General features: G+C 36.4%; 1 protein-coding gene across 4 annotated transcripts in view; it reads right to left on the bottom strand.

The window, feature by feature from the left end:
- Nucleotides 1-14,593, bottom strand: part of XRN1 (5'-3' exoribonuclease 1) — a 112,708-nt gene that overhangs the window by 14,909 nt on the left and 83,206 nt on the right. For all 4 annotated transcript variants that reach the window (XM_010858157.1, XM_010858159.1, XM_010858158.1 and 1 more), the window contains exons 33-38: nt 13,771-13,873; nt 5,894-5,955; nt 4,411-4,521; nt 4,132-4,254; nt 3,374-3,533; nt 1,363-1,541 (exon numbers count right to left, since the gene is read on the bottom strand). In XM_010858157.1, coding sequence (XP_010856459.1) covers nt 1,363-1,541; nt 3,374-3,533; nt 4,132-4,254; nt 4,411-4,521; nt 5,894-5,955; nt 13,771-13,873 — 738 coding nt within the window. The remainder of the gene's footprint in view (nt 1-1,362; nt 1,542-3,373; nt 3,534-4,131; nt 4,255-4,410; nt 4,522-5,893; nt 5,956-13,770; nt 13,874-14,593) is intronic.

The raw sequence follows: 14,593 nt of genomic DNA, 5'->3' as shown, positions 1-14,593 counted from the left end.
CACTTGTGGTGTTGGAGAAGACTCTTGAGAGTCCCTTGGCTGCAAGGAGATCCAACCACTCCATTCTGAAGAAGATCAGCCCTGGGATTTCTTTGGAAGGAATGATGCTAAAGCTGAAACTCCAGTACTTTGGCCACCTCATGTGAAGAGTTGACTCACTGGAAAAGACTCTGATGCTGGGAGGGATTGGGGGCAGGAGGAGAAGGGGACGACAGAGGATGAGATGGCTGGATGGCATCACTGACTCGATGGATGTGAGTCTGAGTGAACTCCGGGAGTTGGTGATGGACAGGGAGGCCTGGCATGCTGCGATTCATGGGGTCGCAAAGAGTCGGACACGACTGAGCGACTGATCTGATCTGATCTGATTACTAAGTATAGTATTATTACTATTATTATTAATACTATGTTAGTATCATTATACTAACATAGTATCATTATACTAACATAGTATTATTACCATTATTATTAATGGTTGTTTTAGGTAAGAATATGTCAAGAGTTTGGATAAAGGATAAAACAGATTTCCTGTAGTGGTTCTCAAGGTGTGGTATGGGGACCTCAGAGGTCCCTGAGACCCTTTCCAGAGCTTCAAACTATTTTTATAATAATATGAAAATGTTATTTGCTCTTTTCACTCTCTCTTTCTCATAAGTATAGAGAGAACAAAACGTTCATTAATATAATTTCAAATTCTACAACTGCACTAACTTTAAAGAAAATACCATGTTTTAATGTTGTTTATCAAAAAATATCCCCAATGATATGAAAAGGCTATTAAAATTTTCTTTCTTTTTTCCAACCATTCGTGTGAGGTCAGATTTTCTTCATGTATTTCAACCAAAACCATGTATTACAAGAGATGGATAGTAAGAAGCAGAGATGAGAATCTAGCTTCTCCTGTTAATCTAGAAGATGGAAAAGACTTGCAAAAATGTAGGGCAATGACATTCTTCTCAGTAAATTTTTTCAAAAAGTCATTTTTAATTAACTACTTAAAATTTTTTCATTTTTAATTTGGTAAATATGGATATAATACAAGTAAACAAAATTTCTTTGGGGTTCTCAAAAAAAAAGATGGGTAGTTTCTGAGACCAAACAGTTTGACAGCTGCACTGTACGCCAAGACCCCTAGCCCTGTCACCACTCTGAAGAATCCTGCGAGGTGACCTGTTGCCCAAGTTCCTGTCAGTGTCATGAGGGCTCTGGTTATGCATAAATGGAAAAGTATTCATCTACGCTTCTCATAAAGTAAAAAATACCAGCTCCACTATATTATTTTCAGCCAAAGATTTTCAGTTGATTTGTTTAAGCTCAGTGATCAATAACTTAGGCGAACAGAAGAACAGTAGTTTACCATACCTGTGGTGTTCTCAGAAAGGAGAAATCTGGTTGTGGCATTCCAACAAGGGAACAAATTCGAGAAAGTTCAGTTACTGGTGTGGACATAGGAGGAATCTGGCCAGTAGGCCAGCACACATTGTCCATAGACTGAACATTATGGTACTCACTAGCACTGTGAGGCTTGTTCATATAAGATGCTACAAAAAAAAGAGAAAAGGACATATCTACATTAAATGATAATTCAAACTATGTAATTATGGCAGGGCTTTACAGAATAGCAAGTAAGACATAGTTAGAAAGTGAAAAGAGGAACATTTCCTATGAAGCAAATGTAAGAACTATTTAGTCTTGCCTAAAATAACTAGAACTAAATGAAGATTTTTAGATGATTATAATTAATTACTGATATATAATTAAGATAAAGATTAAAAAATATAAGTTGATGACTGCCAAAAATTAACATCATGAGAGATTAACACATTGTAGGCAAGATCTAAACAAGCAAAGGGCTTTCTTGAGCTGATTTATAATTAATTCTTAATGTTTTTTTCCTTTAATTTTTATTGGAGTATAGTTGCTTTACAGTGTTGTGCTAGTTTCTGCTGTACAGTAAAATGAATCAGTTATATGTATACATATATTCACTCTTTTTTTTAGATTTGTTTCCATTTAGTCACCAAAGATCACTGAGCAGAGTTCCTTGTGTTAAAATTCTTAAGTTTTGAGGTTTCAGCTTTGGTTTTCTCAAAATCCATCTTACTTTCTGAGCCACATGGATCAATGTTTTTTGCTCTAAAATAGTGCTTCTTGAATGTTTTTTCTGAAATCAAACCTTCCAAGTGCCTTTATATAGAATATGATTTTTAAAATTCTGAAAGAGCACATTCTTTATAATCAAGAAACTCACCAACAGAACAAAAGCACACCCTAGCGGAGAATGAATCTAAACCTCTAACTATTATAGATTAAAAAATAAGTGGCTTGCCCAAAGTCATAATTAGTTCTGTTACATGGGCTGGGTTCTGAGCTCTTCATTCTAAGGTATATAATGCTTTTTACTGTACTGAAATATAGTAAAAGTTACTTGTTTTTGACAGTGGGATCACACTTAGCTGATACTGTTTTAAAATTTTATTTTGCTCTATTTCAAGAATACATCTGTCACTATGATATATATTGTTTCCTGAGAGTTATTGGAATTTTAATTATTTATCCTGATACTCAGTAGATAAATGAAGCTAGGCTCTGATATTGTTCCAGATTTTGATCCTTAATAAATTCAAATTGCCTTATTTCAAAATGTTTTTTACCTGAGAAACTTTTGTCCCCACCTACCATTATTCCTGGTGGACTTTTGAAGATAATTACAGAGACAAATATTAAGTATAGTGGACACAGAATTAGGGGCAATGACCGACATCTAGTGAAGTCCAGCTGTGTGCCACATGTTATGCTGTAGGCTTCACAGACTTATGGTGAGTGCCACTTTCCAATGTGTGCCTCCATTAATTATTTTTAATTGATTTTACAGCTTCTTCTTTTTTATGTGAGTCAAGTTATTTTAACATAATACTAATACGAATTATTGGCACCTAGGATGTGTTAGACACAGTGGTAACTGCTTTATATATGTCATATAATTACTGCAACAGACATCTGCAATGCTATTTCATAGATAAAAGAAAAGTTAAATAATATATTTAAATTACATAATAATTTTTAAATTATTGAGAAAAAGCTAAAATGTAAAAACTTTTCTAGGTTTGGAATCTACAGAATGAGTATCTGTTACAGTATAATTTAAGTAGTTACAAGAAGATAATTAGAGATCTACTGGTTACAGTTATTTAATACATTGTTATGTAATGACATAAGCATAAGAAAACACACTTATTACCCTTCATTATACTTAAAAAAATAAAAGTAGTTTTATCTTTAAAAATTCCAAGATTAAAAAACAAAATGAACTGAATTTTTGAAGTTGGCTATTAGCTCACTTAATTTCTTATTAAGTACTTAGCTTACTTACTCAATTTCTTATTTTGTTTAGGTTGTGAGGAAGATCCATATTCATCTCTCCTACTAGAGGAAACAGTGACTTCATTACCAAACTGTTTCATTTCATTCTTATGATCCATACTGTCAGAGCTGTCAATTTTTAGAATTTCTTTAAGCATCCGAGTTCCTTTCTGCTTTGAAAATGATTAGTGTGGAGATAGTGGGGGTAGAGAGAAAAGTTAAACTTAGAGTTACAGAGCTTACTGATCCTGCTTTTAATAAGTTCTATTGTTAAAAATTAAGACAATAACTACATTCAGATAAAGAATAAGGAAAATCAATAGAGTTGAAAAAAAATCCACATTTCCTGGCAAAGAAATAATAATTATCATTCCTGCTTAATTTCTGACCGAACAGTCTGGGAACAATGTTTGAAAAACAAGGGATTCATTTTGATATTTGGCAAAACTAATACAATTATGTAAAGTTTAAAAATAAAATAAAATTAAAAAAAAAAAAAAAAAGAAACACAATGCAATTTCATATGTGCAAACAGCTTAAAAGAACTAAGTAAAATCTAAAAACAAAATAACTATTAAAAAAAAAAAAGAAAAACAAGGGAGCTATGGTGGCTAAATTGCCCAGGATAGCCCAGTTTTCCTCACAGGATGAAAATAATATGCCTCACATCAGTCTATGTAAGAGAAGGTATCTTAACTGTTGCACAGGGTACGTATGGCCAACAATAATAAAATTACCATATTGTACAAGCTCCTACAAAATACGAACCATAGCAAATGACTGTGGTGACAAATGTTCTTCACTTGGAGGCTCTTCATGATGAGATGACTGTATTTCACTTTCTTTGGAGATATTCAAGGATGCTAAGAAGTTCTCAATTCCAGGATTAGGCTAAAAGAATAAATATTTTGTGCATGAAGTTTCGAAAGTACAAGGACCTGAAAATCACTAAGAGTTTTATGTACAAAATTGATCATTTAATTTTCACTCACTCGTCTTTCCAAGTGTTAAAGTGTGGGAAGATAAACTGAATGAATGGTCTTTTACCTTATCAACACCACTTGGATAACCAGTCACAACCTTTTGATTTTCTGAGACTTCTGAATTTTCATTTCTCTTCAGTAGCTTAATATTACATTTGGCAGGCCCTCCAAATGCCTATAAAAGAGTAAGAATGGGTTTTTGTGCAAATAAAATTATAGTTACTACTTAACAGTATTCTAAATAAATCACTGCCAACTTTTTGGAGTGTTATTTTTTCTTTTATATCATAAGAAAAAAGGGGGGCCCATAAACTTGATGAGGGAAAAAATTACATCTTAACCTCCATTAATTTCTAAATAAGATTTAGCATTCCCTTCAATTATGAATGTAGGCAATAAACTATTAATACAATGGTGGTGATTCTAATGGCATTTCAATATAATTGGTTTTCTTTCAAATCTTATATATTTTATTGTAACATTAATACTATTATTCTCAGAAAGAGTCCATATACTTCACCAAAGAGGCCCACAGCACTAAAGAGTTTATGAACTCCTTTTCTAGAAGAAAGGAAATTATAGCATAAGAATTTCAGAAGGAGAAGGTTTGAAAGTCATGTAATTCAACCCTTTATTGGTATCTGAAAATTAATGGGTTCCATTACTGAGAACCTGTTATGTGCCAAGATATCTGCTAAGATATCTTTTATAAATATAGCTTATAAGAGATCTAACTTTTTAAAACACTTTGTTATAAAACATAATATGCATATAAAATGCACACATGTGAAGTATACACATGTGTACATGTGATTTAAAGTGTTTTTTATTATAAAATGTATATAGACTATCAATCAGCAGAAACTCTTAAAATAAAATATAAATGATCTCAGTTTCTCTTATTAACCTAACTCCACAGAATTAACTGTTAACTTTTCCATGTTGGTCTATATACTTTCATTGAATATATAAACATGCATGCATGCTTAGTTGCTCAGTCGTGTCCAACTCTTTGTGACCCCATGGACAGCAGCCCGTATTTCCAAATAGTTTATATATAAAATGTACACACACTCATATAAGTAGGCATGTTTGTAAGTACTTATATAGGGCTTTCCTGGTAGCTCAGCTGGTAAAGAATTCCCATGGAGAGAGGAGCCTGGAGGGCTGCAGTTCATAGGGTAGCAAAGAGTCGGACAAGAGTGAGGGACTAAGCACTAGCACCAGACTATATATAATGAATGAGAGGCACAAGTGATATATTTTAGTCTCCATTTTAAAGATGAAGAAACTGAGGCTGTGAGAAGTGCAGTGACTTGCTCAAGGCCACTGAACCATGAAACAGCAGAACCAGAATGTATCTCTAATTCCAAGTCTTGGACTCTAGTTGCGCAACCTCCCATCCAAGGGACTGATAGGCTCAGCAACCCTCTTGCCACACACATTATGAATCAGGTTGAAAGGGCTGCAAATTTAAGGCAGATGCCACAGAGCCACCAATTCCAATAAAAAGTGGACTACTAGAAATTTGATTTTAAGAAGCTTACCTGCCTATTTGACATTTTTTGTGACCGACTCTCAGTTTTAGGACTCTTACACTCTTCTTTAACTAGACACAAGAAAATAGAAATTCTGTTAAATGAAATTTGTTCCATACCTATTAAATTTACCAAATATTTACCACAGCAAGGCACTATGCTAAAGAATTCACTGAATTCCACGGAGGGAGAAAAAGGCCCTGCTTTTGAAGAACTTGTAATCTAGATGAGGGGGAGAAAAGATACAGGCAACAACAAGGCAAAAAGAAAGGTGGCATCTAATTGAGTCTTGTAGAACGGCAAGTTTCCAAAGGGCAGAATAGGGGGCTAAGTATTTCAGCAAAGAAAATAATAAGAGAAAAGACAAATAATAGGAGTAGCAGAAAGCAAGGAATATTTGTGGCACTCTAAATAGACAAGTTCTGCTGGAGGCTAAGAAGTATAATGCAGCTTAGTTGAACTAGAGGAGCAGGCTGCAGCCATAATCTGCCAAGGACTGAAGACTATGGAATTACACTGGAGGTAATGGGCATAATCACAGAAAAGTTTTGATCAGGTAGGAATCTGATCAGAATTGAGCTTTAAGAAAATTAAAATATAGCAGTGGCCTATTATATACAAGGAGTTAGAGACCAATGAGGAAGCTATGTTAGCATTCTTGTTAAGGGGAAATTAGGAGAACAGAAAGAAAATGAAAAAGGATAGATTAGAAGAGGAAGGAGGGAAGGGAAAAAGGAAGAAGGAAAGAAAAGAAGAAAGGAAGAAAAAAGGAGGAAGAAAGAGAGGGACACAAGAGGAAAGAGAGGATGAGGAAAGAAGTAGAAGGAATGGATAGAAGGGAGGGAGGGGTTGGAATGAGAGAAAAGGGAAGGAAGGCACAAAGATGAGAAGGGAAGGGAGAACAGAGAGGGTAAGAGAAGAAGCCAAGGAAGAATTCCTGGATTCAACATTAAACCTTTGTTGAGACACACAAGAAAACTAATTGGAATTCCACATAATGTAAATGGCTTACACACTTTTATATAAAGAATAACTTGAAGAAAAAATCACAAACATTTTAATTAACTATAAAATCTTGAAGCTTTAATTATCAGATTTATGGGGACATGAATCTATATTTCGGAGAAGGCAATGGCACCCCACTCCAGTACTCTTGCCTGGAAAATCTCATGGATGGAGGAGCCTGGTAAGCTACAGTCCATGGGGTCACAAAGAGTCGTTCACAACTGAGCGACTTCACTTTCTTTCTGTAATTCCTTTTGGAGAAGGAAATGGCAACCCACTCCAGTGTTCTTGCCTGGAGAATCCCAGGGACGGCGGAGCCGTCTATGGGGTCGCACAGAGTCAGACACGACTGAAGTGACTTAGCAGCAGCAGCAGAATCTATACTTAACTTAAAATGTAAAAGAAACAAAAATAACATATAGATATTTGGAGAAGGAAATGGCAACCCACTCCAGTACTCTTGCCTGGAAAATTCCATGGATTGGGGAGCCTGGTAAGCTACAGTCCATGGGGTCACAAAGAGTCGTTCACAACTGAGCGACTTCACTTTCTTTCTGTAATTCCTTTTGGAGAAGGAAATGGCAACCCACTCCAGTGTTCTTGCCTGGAGAATCCCATGGACAGAGGGACCTGGTGGGCTACGGTCTATGGGGTTGCAGAGTCGGACACGACTAAGCAACTAACACACACACACACATTGGTGCAAAACAAAAACAAAAATCTGAACCAAAGTTATAAAACAAGAAAAGTTTTTTCAAAATAATTTTTAAAGAAAAACACCAATACAGTATACTAACGCATATATATGGAATTTAGAAAGATGGTAACAATAACCCTGTGTTCGAGACAGCAAAAGAGACACTGATGTATAGAGCAGTCTTATGGACTCCATGGGTGAGGGAGAGGGTGGGGAGATTTGGGAGAATGGCATTGAAACATGTATAATATCATGTATGAAACGAGTCGCCAGTCCAGGTTCAATGCACAATACTGGATGCTTGGGGCTGGTGCACTGGGACGACCCAGAGGGAGGGTATGAGGAGGGAGGAGGGAGGAGGGTTCAGGATGGGGAACACAGGTATACCTGTGGTGGATTCATTTCGATATTTGGCAAAACTAATACAATATTGTAAAGTTTAAAAATAAAAAAATAAAAAAAAAAGGACTCCTGCTAAAAAAAAAAAAAAAGAAAAACATTTTATAAAGACTATTCTTAAACTATAGGAAATATATAAATACATAAAATACCATGTGCATATAAAATATAATCAATTAGACTCAGGACTCGGCACTTGGTATTTCCTCTGCTGGAAAGCTCTTCAGCAAGCTGATTCCATTTCCCTTTCATTTGGGTCTCTATTCAAATGTGTCCTTGGAGAGGTATTACTTGACTACCATATTTAAAACAGCATCTGCATCACTCAATCTTCTTACTCTGCTTTATTTTTCATCATAGATTTATCATTACTACAGATTATGGAATTTACTCTGCCTATTATTAGTCTCAACCTTAGAATATAAAGTCCATTAGGTCAGAAAACTTGTCTGACTTATCCCCAGCACCTAAAACAATACCTTCCACATAATACAGCTGAATAAATAAATGAATAACAAAAGAGTCATATTTTGAACATGAAGAGCAATTTGATACAATTTGGGAATACTATGATCAAGAGAAGAGAAAAAGTACTGTAAGATGAAGATTCTCATCTGTGTATCTGTACTCCCTACTGTGCCTAAAACACAGTGGACTACTGAAACAAATGAAGAGTCAAAATACATAAAATACGTTAGAGAATATTAACAACAAAATACTTGCACATATTCTTAACAAAAATCTGTAATATAATTTGAATTTATTTATTTATTTTAAATTTTTTGGCCATGCCTTGCAGCATGTAAGATCTTAGGTTCCCCAACCAAAGACTAAACTTGTGCCCCTGCAGTGGAAGCATGACGTCTTAACCACTGGACTGCCAGGGAAGTCCCTGGAGTAATGTAATAGGCAAGTGTTTATATACATAAAAAGGTAACTGGATTACTCTAAATAAAATTTAAATTTATCTCAAAATGTGGTTAGTGAGGTGACATCAGCAAAAATACTGAAGGACCTCTACAAATTCTTTTCTCCATAAAAGCAACAAGAAAATGAATATAAATTACCAGAATCCTAATTTTCAGAATGATAGAAATTAATCAAAGACTTGCAACAATCTGGGATGTATTTCTTCAAGAAAAAAGACTGAATCTAGTAAAAACAGTGAGTTTTGTGACATTTTAACTTGCCCTGCCCAGTTCTATCTCTTACTCTCCAGTTCCATGAAGCCTTGAAAAAAAAAACAGGAGTATATTTTTGGTGAAAATCCATAGCCTGGCTGCTACTTGAGATTAGAATCAGGCTAGAGTTCTTTCAAAGTGTTATTCCAACATTCTATGAGCCCAGTATTACCATGATACCAAAATTAAAGACATCACAAGAAAATTACAAATGTCCTTTATGAATACAGATGCAAAGATCCTCAACAAAATACCAGTGAATAGAATCTTGTACTGTATAAGGAGGATGATACACCAAGATCTAGTGGGATTTATTCCAGGTATGCAAGGTTGGTTCAACATATGAAAAACAATCAGTGAAAAAAAAAAACACATCGAATGCATAAAGGACAGAATCCATGTGATCATCTCAAAAGTCAAAGACACAGCATGTGACAAAAACTAATATCCCTCCTAGGTTAAAAAAAAATCAACAATCTAGGAATACAAAGAAACTTCTTCACCTTATAAAGGGCAGCTACCAAAACTCTACAGTTAACATTATATTTAATGATGAAAGACTGAAAGCTTACCCTTAAGATCAAGACAAGGATGCGTACCCTCACCACTTCTATTTGACTGATGGTTATAGCCACAACAATGAGGCAAGAAAAATAAGTAGAAGGCACCCAGATTGTATAGGAAGAAGTAAAACTACATTTGCGGAAGCCACAAAAAACTAGGGCTAATAAATAAGTTCAACAAGGTGGAGGAATACAAGATTAATATACAAAAGTCAGTGTTATTTCTATAAATTGTAATGAACAATATGCTCCCAAAATTAAGGAAACAGCTCCACTGACAACTGTAATAAAATACTTATTAATAAATTTAACAAAAAATTCAAGACTTATACACTGAATACTATAAGACATCGTTGAAAGAAATAGAGAGGCTTATTGGGTAGTATTGATGACAATACTACCCAAAGTGGTCTACAGATTCAGTATAATCCCTATAAAAATTCCAGCTGCCATATCTGCAGAAATAGACAAGCTGATCCTAAAATTTATACGGAAATGCAAGAGACCAGAACTTGACAAATAATCTTGAAAAACAAAGTTGGAGGATTCAAATTTTCTAATTTCAAAACTGATAACAAAACTATGGTAATGAAGATGATGTGTTGTGCACAAAAAGATGGAATATAGATCAGTGAAATGCAATTAGAGACTAGAAATAAACCTATGCATCTATGGTCAACTGATTTATGACAAGGGTGCCAAGACGATTCAATGCAGGGCAAAGAAAATTCAATGAGCAAAGAACAGTCTTTTAATAAATAGTGCTGGGACAACTAGACGTCTATATGCAAGAGAGTGAATATGGACTCATACCATATACGCACTTATTCAAAAATGGAAAAAAGACCTAAATGTTACAGCTAAAACTGTAATGCTCTTAGAAGAAAACACAGGTGTAAATTTTTGTGACCTTGAATTAGGTAATGGTTTCTTAGATGATACCTAAAGCACAAGCAACTAAAGAAAAATCAGAAATAGGTAAATTGGATTTGGTCAAAATTTAAAACTTTTGTGCTTCAAGGACACTGTAAAGAAAGTTAAAAGACAACCACAGAATGATAGCACATAGCTGCGAATCAAATATCTGAACAGCATATAGTATATAGAACATAAAAAGTACTTCATAGGATATGGAATATTAAAAGTACTCTTACAACTCAAGAATGAAAAGACAACCTAACTTTAAAAAATTTTATTTCCAAGCAATGTATTTTTAACTCGGATGCAAACAAACAAACAAAAAAGAGAGAGAGAGAAAAAGAGAGAATTCCTTGGGGACCAAAACTGTAAATCAAGGTAGGATTAGCTGATTTGTCCCTCTGGGCAGTGTTCCTGACCCAGTTTGATTTAAACTTCGGGTATTTGGCTCTTTCACTTTGCAGGTGGAGAACTGAAGGCTTGTAAGGGGCGTGGCATTTTCACATGGACATGACTTCTTAGGGGCACGGTTTCCTAGGAGAGGGGACCTGAGGCTTTGAACTCAATTGCCACAGTATGTGAAAGTGCAAGGTCATGGTTCTTATGTTCTCACACTAGTTCTCCCATTATTGTTATTACTACTATTGCTGCTGCTGCTGGTGTCATTAATAAAAGCACTGAGTGTTCCTGATGGAACCCAGAACCCAATGGCTGTTCCAAGGAGTCAATAAGGGCAGCTCAGCTGAGTCAGTCTTTTCTGGGTACAAATACCCTTAAACTTGACCACTGTCCACTGAGGACGATGCTGTTGTTCCATCTTCCAGAAGAGAAGCCTAAGGCCCAGCATGGAGGAGCCCAGGCTTGGCCAGGATTTTTGAAAACCCAGGGGTACAAGGAGAGGGCAGGCTGCATCCCAATACACTCCTGCTCCTTCCAGAATTCAGGGTGGAATGGCCACGGGGTCACCAAGGCTTGGCCACTGACACAGCTACTCCCTTGCCGGGCCTGCCACTGCTGGGGGCTGGGTACCAGGAGCAGCGGGGTACAGGCTGGCACACTTTCCCAGCTGAGTGTGTGCCCAACTGGGGTGCACGCTCCTTTCAGGGTACCCACACTTGCCTCCAGCCTGAGAGACACATAAGCCGTTACCCCACCCCCATCTTCCCCCAGACCCTGACAACCACACATCCACTCTTTATCTCTGTGGATTTTCTTGTTCTGGACGTTTCGTAGAAATGGAATCACACATTTTATGGCCTTCTGTGTTTGGCTTTTCTCACCTGCATTGTATCTGGGGGCTCATCTGCTTTGCAGGGTGTGTCACTGCCAAAGTTTGAATTTGTACTGCCTGCCCTGTGTCCCTGGGACCCCAGCAGCATAGCACCTTCCCAAAGCCTAGGATCTGGAGAGGCACCCCACCACACCCCTGGCATGGAGTGTGGTGTGGCACATACACCCTGGGCCCAGTGGCTACTCGCACAGCTGGCCCTCTAATCTCTGCCTAGAACCCTTTGTCCTTCCCTTTCTGCAAGTCAATACTCACACACCCTCTTGGCCTCTTCTCACCTGCCTCCTCCTCAGGGAAGCCCTCCACGCAGGCATGGACCCCTGAAAGCCTGTCTCTTGGCTCCGTCCACTTCCCCCACCTTGCCCCTATCTTGTAGGGTTTGGAATGACACTTCATCCTGCCACCCTCTGTGCCTTATCTGTCTCCTGGGTTAGGCTGCAGATTCAAGTGGCCTGGGTGTGTGTGTTAGTCACTTGGTCATGTCTGACTCTATGCGATTCCATGGACTATAGCCTGCTAGGCTTCTCTGTCCATGGAATTCTCCAGGCAAGAATATTGGAGTGGGTTGCCATTTCCTCCCCACATGAAGACAACCTAATTTTAAAATGAGCAAAGGATTTGAATGTTTCTCTAAAGAAGATAAACAAACAGCCAATAAACACATGAAAACATGTTCAGCACTATTAATTATTAATGAATTAGAAATGAAAACCACAAGGAGACTCCACTTTACATTTACTAGGATGACTATAACAAAAAAGTTGGATAACAACACTCCATAACAAGTGTTGTGGAGGATGTGAAGAAATTGGACTGTCATATATTGCTGGTGGGAATGTAAAATGGTCCAGCCATTTTGGAATACAGTGTGGTAGTTCCACAAAAAGTTAGGCATAGAGTTAACTCAGTTAACTCAGTAAATAAATAAAAGACTCAGTTATCCCTTTAATTCATATATGCTCAAGAGACCTGTAACCACATGTTCACACAAAAGTGAAGTCACTCAGTCGTGTTTGACTCTTTGCGACCCCATGGACTGTAGCCTACCAGGCTCCTCCATCCATGGGATTTTCTAGGCAAGAGTACTGGAGTGGGTTGCCATTTCCTTCTCCAGAGGATCTTCCCGACCCAGGGATCGAACCTGAGTCTCCTGCATTGTAGGCCGATGCTTTACTGTCTGTGCCACCAGGGTTTTCACACAAAAATCTGTACATAAATATCCACAGTAGCTGCCGTCTATGGGGTTGCACAGAGTCTGACACGACTGAAGTGACTTAGCAGCAGTAGCAGTAGCAGCAGCATTATTTATTATAACACAAAAGTGCAAATGACCCAAATATCCATCAGTGGGAGGATGCATAAACAAAACATTGTATTCATATAATAGAAAATTGTTCAGTCTTAAAAACGAATGAAGTACTGATATATGCTTCAACACGGATGAATCTTGAAAAGATTACACCGAGTGAGTGGAGTTGGTCTCAAAGATCACGTATTTTATGTTTCTATTTATAGGAAATGTCCAGAACAGGTCAATCCACAGAGGCAGAAGTAAGTTAGCAGTTGCCAGGGATAGGGGAATGACGACTAGTAAGTACAGACTAATGAGTATGACTACTAATAAGTATGATATTTCTTTTTGGGGTGATGAAAATGTTCTAAATTTAGATACTAGCATTTGGTTGTACAACTTTGTGAAAACACTAAAAAAACACTGATTGAACAATAAAAGGATGAATTTTATAATATGTGAATTATAACAATAAAGCTGTTAATTTATAAAAATAAAAGGAAGCACTTAGCACCATATGTATACTTTCTAACTCATAACTTACATTTTCTGTGAGGCTCATGTTTTCTCGGCTTAACGCTGTTGTCATTAAAGCCAGTTTTATGATGTTGAGTTACTTGACTTATTTCTTGAGGTAGAACTGCACCCTGAAAGTTAAAATTCTTATAAATGATCTAAATAAACTGTTAATATTAAAACTACTTTTCTTTCTCAATGCTTAATAGTTAACTTTATTATTTTTTTGTAAAAATTATAGACTTACCTAGAAAAAGATTTAAGGAATTCAGAAAAGTAAAGAGAATTTAAGAAAACCATTCAAATTCTACCACCCTTGAAATAACTATTATTGACATTATGATCATCAGTCCAGACACTTCTCTATGCACTAGATAGCAAGGTACATAGAAAACAATCACTTTACAAAAATGCTTTCAACAGAAAGAATTAAGTTTAATTTTGTTTGAAGTTAATACAGAAACTAAAGATTAAATTTTAGTTGAATGTTTCTTCACAACAGAAATATCAGCCTCTAAAGATCTTTCTAAATTTGCTTCAAAGTAACCCTTCCTCTAGAGTATGTGAGATGGGAAATGAGTAGGTATTACGAAGAGAGAACTGGACATGTTCAAGGTAAAGGATGAGTACTATTCTTTTGACTTCATTACTTTAAATATTTCCATTAATGAATTTTTAAAAATTTATTATTCCTGCCCCTATGTTATAAAAGTTGAGGATATCAGTCCTTCCACATCCCTTCCTTCAGCACCTGATCTTTATTAATATTTATATTGTCAAGGTATCCAAGTGCTGGAAGACTACTACTACCAGATAGCAAGACTGATTGCAAAGCTACTGTAACTGAGACA

The sequence above is a fragment of the Bison bison genome, unplaced genomic scaffold (assembly GCF_000754665.1).
Source record: "Bison bison bison isolate TAMUID 2011002044 unplaced genomic scaffold, Bison_UMD1.0 scf7180017864384, whole genome shotgun sequence".
Taxonomy (NCBI): domain Eukaryota; kingdom Metazoa; phylum Chordata; class Mammalia; order Artiodactyla; family Bovidae; genus Bison; species Bison bison.
The sequence above is the reverse complement of the archived record's forward strand: the minus strand, read 5'-3'. Positions and strand labels throughout refer to the sequence as shown.